Source organism: Echinops telfairi, unplaced genomic scaffold, assembly GCF_000313985.2.
Source record: "Echinops telfairi isolate 266 unplaced genomic scaffold, ASM31398v2 ScPeMD7_7475;HRSCAF=8513, whole genome shotgun sequence".
In the NCBI taxonomy this organism is placed as follows: domain Eukaryota; kingdom Metazoa; phylum Chordata; class Mammalia; order Afrosoricida; family Tenrecidae; genus Echinops; species Echinops telfairi.
The window spans coordinates 29,340,578-29,346,746 of record NW_022111379.1 but is presented as its reverse complement, the minus strand read 5'-3'; the positions used below and the strand labels follow the sequence as shown (position 1 = coordinate 29,346,746).

Here is a 6,169-nt window from a genome sequence, read left to right as displayed (position 1 = left end):
TGATTAGTGTGTGTCACGTATTTGCCGATCCTGGCTTAAAGCAGCCGATTCACGAAGGTGTAAATTTTCATTGAGATGAGGTGCTCCCGGTCGCCTATGGATACTTTTGGATTAAGGGCAGGGGAATGACATTGTCATTTGCTCTCCCGTGACCATCGGCCCTGAAGGAGTCCGCGTTGTAGTGAAGAAGTCGGGAGAATTCCGTGTGTAACTCTTACCTATCCTGGAATTAGATATTTTTTCTGTCTTCCTCCCTTTCCATTCTTTTTATTTCCTTCCTCGTTCACTCCCCCACCCTCACTTCTTCCCCTTCATCACCCGTTCTTGTCTGTTTTACTACAGGAAACCTCGCGGGAGGGCCTCTTGAAATTATGAAAAACTATGTTTTCAGCCCTTCTCTTTTACTTGCAGGTCTGACAATTGGGAGGACTCTGGAGGGAAGATGCCCTCTGATTCTTTCTGCTTGGTTGCCCAGGCAAGACTAGACTCCAAATGGTTGAAAACAGATATACAGGTGCGCTTTTGACATGCATTTCTCTTGGTGTGTTCTTGCTTCCATCTTTAAAGTTCTGGTTAAGGCTTTCTTAAGGATATACATAATGGAATGTAACTTGGATCTCATGTTACAGAAGCAGACTTATTTCTTAAAAGCATGAAATCTTTTATTATATCCATTTTCATGGGTGATTTTGTAGAGTGATTATGGTTGTATTTTAATTGCAGTTATTTGTAAGTGCTAGTAACTTCAGCTGTAGTTTTGCAAAAGATTACATATAGCATAGTATTGTTCTAAAAGACATCTGCATTATTCTTAAGCTTTTCTAGCGATTGTTTAGTAATTGTTTTGAGATGTTCAAAAACTATGAGAGGAAAAATTGAAGAAATGATATTCCGTAATTATGCCCTCAGGCACCGACTCATTTTATGGGACCCTTTGTTTTGATGCTTCTGGAGATGCAAGGGTTCTTTCAGTTGAACTCTTAGGTTTGGATATGTAACTAGCCTCAGTAAAAAAGAGTGCTCAGCATTTCACATCAGTAACACAAGGGAACAGAATATTAGCTTTAGAAACTACTGTTCTGATTGAATAAACTAATTATAACCCTGTCTATAAATGATTAAAAACAATGCAGTAATATGTCTATAAATTTAGCCCTCAACTAATTTTGCCTGAAAATTTTGAACTCTTATCATTAGAAAAAAGAGATGTCTGAAATATTTTTTGATGTTATTTTCTACATCATGAAGTTAATCATTTTAAGTATGTTTACCTTAAATTTTTTTTGTTGATTGGGTGAAGGCTACAAAACTGATGAGTTTTCTATACAACAATCCCTTTGCATCCTGTTTCATGTCATTGAGTGCAAGCCTAACGCTGTAATCACTTATCTCACTTTCTCTGGGTTTCTGTTTCCATTCCTCCTCCTTTCTTAACCATTTGGAATTTAGTCTTTGGGTAAATATTGTCTCTTGATCTCAATTGGTTGATTATTCCAAGGTACACATGTCTCTCTAATCTCCTCTTCCTCTTGTAGACCTCTCTGTTGTTTGGCTGCCAATTGAGCCTTGAGGGTGTTTTGGTTCCAGGCCTGAAGGGTCACTAAGGGCCATGATCTTGAGGGCTCCACCAATCTGTCTAATCAGTAAGCCTGGTCTTTGTTAGGAGTCTGAGTTTTGTTGGACATTTTCCTCCCACTCTCTTTAGGATCTTTTAAGGTTATGTATTCGGGAGCCATTGGCGGTGGTCGTTGGGCATCATTTAGTTCTTCAGGGCCATGGAGATGATGGCTGTGGAGTCCATTGGTGTAGTTGTTTCTATGGGTCTCCTATTTTCACCAGTCTTTTTCCAAGTGGGAGGGCTCAGTAGTTGCACCTTTCATGGCTGCTGATGAGCTATTAAGTCCCCGGTCAGTAGTCACTGAAATAGGATGTAGAGCATAGGTTCCCAAACTTTATTTGGCCTACTGCCCTCTTTTTAGAAAAAAATCATTCAGTTATTCACCGCTGGCAATTAAGAACTTTTGTGCTGTCACCATATCCTGGGATAAAGTGTAGTTATCCCCTTTTGCAGTACCCTCTGGTTTGTTCCAGCACCCCCCAGGTGGTGGTATTTCCCACTGAGAGAAACACTGATGGAGAGCATTGCTTTTGTAGACACTATTATGCCTTGGTGTCCTGAGACCTGAGTTCCCAGGCCGAGCAGCTCTTTACCCTAAAGTGTTTGGTTATGTCTAGAAGTTTTCATAACTTCATCTCTATGCTCTTTATAGCATTTATGGACATAATTTGTACTTAGATCCTCTGTCTAACATCTTTTCATGAGTATGTTCTTATTCCGTCTTACACTCATTCAGCTTGCGTGTTTGCCCATGGACATCCCATAAAAGACAAAAGCAAAAAACTTACTGCTGTATAGTCAATGCCTGTGAGTTTCCGAGATTGTAAATCTTCCTTAAAAATTAAAAAAAAATTATTTTTGAGATTGTAAATCATTATGGGAGTAGAAAGTCTTGTCTTTCTTCCAGTAAACATCCCATAAATTATTGTTATTGGGGGCTTATGGAGGTGTACGACAGTATTTACCTTTGTTGCCTTAAACTCTTGCACTCCTTCCCAGTTTCTTCCTCTGCCTCCTTCATTTTTTTGCTGACCTGCCTCTTACTGTATATTGCCTTCCCCTTCACCCATGCTATTAAATGTCTGCTGTCTAACCAGCAGTTTCCCTTCCTGGAAGGCTCCCAACTCTGGCAGCCATCAAAGTATGATTCTTTTTTTTTTAAAGACTGATTCTTTATGTCTTTTTATAGCAGTGACTTTTTATAATACGAATACACTGTCTTTTTGTAATTGACTAGTTTCAGTCAGCTTAATGTCCTCTCGGTTCATCCATGTTACGAAGTTTTTCCTCATGTTCATCATTATTTAATGTTGCATAGTATTCCATGTGTGTACGTATCAAAATTTATCCATTCTTCCACTGGTGGACATTTAGGTTGTTTTAATCAATTTGTTATTGTGGATAGTGCTATGATGAACCTCTGTGTGTATGGGTGCATTTTTGTACCATAGCTCTTAATTCTTTAGGGTATACCAAATTGAAGGGTTGCAAAGTTATACGGTATTTCTGTTCCTAACTTTTTAAGGAACTACCACAGTGTTTTCCATAGTAGTTGTTCCATTTTACATTACCACCAGCAGTGTGTGAGTGTGCAGTCTTTCTGCACCCTCAGCAGCACTTTGGTATTTTGACTTTGTTGTTAGTCTTGTGTTGAGGTGATATCTTCTTGTTTTGATTTGCATCTCCCTAGTGGCTAATTATCACAAACGTTTCATGTGTTTGTTGGCTGCCAGAATGTCTTCTTTATGAATTATTTGTTTTTATGTCCTTTTCTTGTTTTTCATTTTTGGTTATTTGACTTTTTCTTGTTGAGGTATTAACATTTTCTATAACTTTTAGAGATTATTCTTCTGTCTATGTCATTACCCAAATTTTTCCCCCAGTCTGTGAGTTATCTTTTCACTCTTTGGGGGAAATGTGGTTTTTTTTCTGCCCCCAATTTGAAAGCAGTTACTGTTTTATTAACTGACCAGATTACAGAACTAATCATGGTGGACACCTTGGTTCATCCTTCTAATAAGCCTGTTGTCCACATGTCCACCTTCTATGAAATGGGTAGTCTTTTTCTTCATTTCACCTCATGGAGAAGATAATTTGAAGGCCATGAGAAGTTACTTGCTTCTTTGAAGCATTTTCCAACAGTATAGATCTCATGAATCAGATCCTCCATGGAGCTGATGCCATATTTCCCAGGTGATCATGCAGTCAAAGCGTTATGTGTCAGTGCAATTTGCTTCTTAATGATTTTTCCATAACCAGGCTTGTAGAGCAGTTCTTTTACTGATGTCAGGATTGGGTACCCCCATGCACTGTATGGTTCCATAGTTCTCAGCATGTTAATTCAAGCCTTGTTAAGCTTAACAAAGATGCCATTGAAGATCTGTTGAAGGCGAAGAAGCTGCAACATTCTTTTGGACCATGGGCTTACACCATTGACACCTCTAATCTTGATCATAAATGCCAGCTTGGGTTCTCCATGTATATGGAAGTTGCAAGCCTTTCTTGCCATCCAAGCCATTCAATTTTTAGTTCTGTATACCTGCCTATATTCCTTGTGGGAGTGCTTTACTTTTTCATAGTTAAGTTTCCTCTGTGCCTTTTGAAACATCTTTTGGGCAAGCTTCTTTCTTAGGTGCTTGATTTTCAGTTCTGCGAAATTCTTCTCTTTTTCTTATGTGTCTCTGGAGCAGCAAGAACCTTCTTTTTCTCTCTGCGACACCCTCCATGATTTCAGCCCCATAAAACAAACAAAACCCCCCAAAGAACTGGGTGAAATCTTTTGATAAACAAATTTGTCTTATTTTTAGGAGGTCCCAGTCATGTAGTTTATCTTGCCCTGCTTGTATGTTTTTATTATGCTTGATAGTGTACTTATGCCATATATTAGGGTACCTAAGTTTGTCCCTGTATTTTCATTGATGATCTTTATAATTAATTTTATATTTAGGTCTTTAATCTACCTTTAGTTAATTTTTGTATTTAGGTGTGAGGATACGGGTTTTGTTTGTAACTTTTTTGGCAAAGGCATATTTAATTTTGTCAGCACCATTTCTTAAGGAGAAATTGTTTCCTCATTTGTTGCACTTCTTCCCTTTAAAGTAATATACATTTTATAATACCCTTCATGCTCTTCACGACTGTCCGTTAAAAGCCACGTAGTATTATTAGGAAATTGTAATAAATCCTAGTAGTGAAGTGTAATTGCCTCTCAAACTTTTCTTTTAAACAAGTGTTGAGTATTTGTAGATATGACATCCTATTATTTAGAACTATGTTGTGCACAATGAGGTTGTTATTAATGCTGTTACATTAGAGAGGACAGAGCTCCAGAACTTTGTTTTAAGAATTGGCAGTGAGTTCTCAGCTGTAGCCATGAAAGTCAAGCTGTGCGGTTGCCTTGGGTACAAGATCTACCCTGGATGTGGAAGGTACTATGCCAAGATCAATGGGAAGGTTTTCCAGTTTCTTAATCAGTATTTCTTACGAAGAGGAAACCTCAGCAAATAAAATGGACTGTCCAATACAGAAGGAAGCACAAAAAGTTTAATTTAGAAGAAATTCAAAAGAAAAGAGCCGATGGGTCATCAAATCCAAAGGGCCATTACTGGTGCATCGCTTGTTGATAAAATGGCCAAGAGGAGTTAGAAGCCAAAAGTTAGAAAGGCCCAATGAAAATACTCTATTGGGGCTGCCAGAGAAGCAGCCAAGGTGAAGAATCAAACATCTGAAAAGAAAGCAGTGGTTGCTGCTGTTGCTTAGGCTCTCACAAAGGTAGCACCTGAGTAAAAGGTCGGGATGCCTGTTAAAGGTTCTGCTCCTTGGGTTGGTGGGAAGTGCTACATTGGCAGATGAGACTTTTAAATAAAGATGCAATTCTTGGAGAGATGAGTGATTTCTTATTTCTTTAATCTTTAGATTCAGGCAAACTGGTTTAAGAATTTTTTTATATTAGTATTTATGTGCTTTGAGAAACAAAGTGTAAGTAACTACTTAATGAAGGTTTTTCAGTAATCATAATCATAAATCATAAACTTCTAAATACAAGTTTTAGCACTTTGATCTAAAACCATTTCAGTGCTGAATTGAGTGGCTTCAATGAATGAGGCAGCTACACATAAAGAAAAGGACAATATGTACCTTAGCGTGTTGGTCATTTCACTTGTGATTATCCTGTATAAATCCAGAGGTTGGTTCTTCTTAATCTTTCAGATCTTCAAAGGTCTTTCTAATATCCTAGAAACAAATGAAGAGATCTAGTTTAAAACATTTTAAATATGATTTATTTTTGTTGTGGTTGTTGGGAATATACATAATAGAATATATACCAGCTCAATAGTTTCTATATGCACAGTTTAGTGACATTGATTACATTATTCCAGTTGTGTAACCATTTCACCTCTTCAGTTGAATTTTTCTACCCTTCTTAACATAAATATAATTTTTCTGTTTAATAATTCAAGTTGCTATTGTCAATTTGATTTGTATAGATAGATCTTAAGAGAGTACAATTCTGAAAACATTATTTTACTAGTGAAGCTATAATATTGTTTG

General features: G+C 37.4%; 1 protein-coding gene across 1 annotated transcript in view; it reads left to right on the top strand.

The window, feature by feature from the left end:
* HERC2 (HECT and RLD domain containing E3 ubiquitin protein ligase 2) overlaps positions 1-6,169 on the top strand; it is a 283,798-nt gene continuing 277,629 nt past the window's right edge. The window contains exons 1-3 of the mRNA XM_004700032.2: positions 1-203; positions 412-514; positions 1,706-1,805. Coding sequence (XP_004700089.1) covers positions 443-514; positions 1,706-1,805 — 172 coding nt within the window. The 5' untranslated portion in view covers positions 1-203; positions 412-442. The remainder of the gene's footprint in view (positions 204-411; positions 515-1,705; positions 1,806-6,169) is intronic.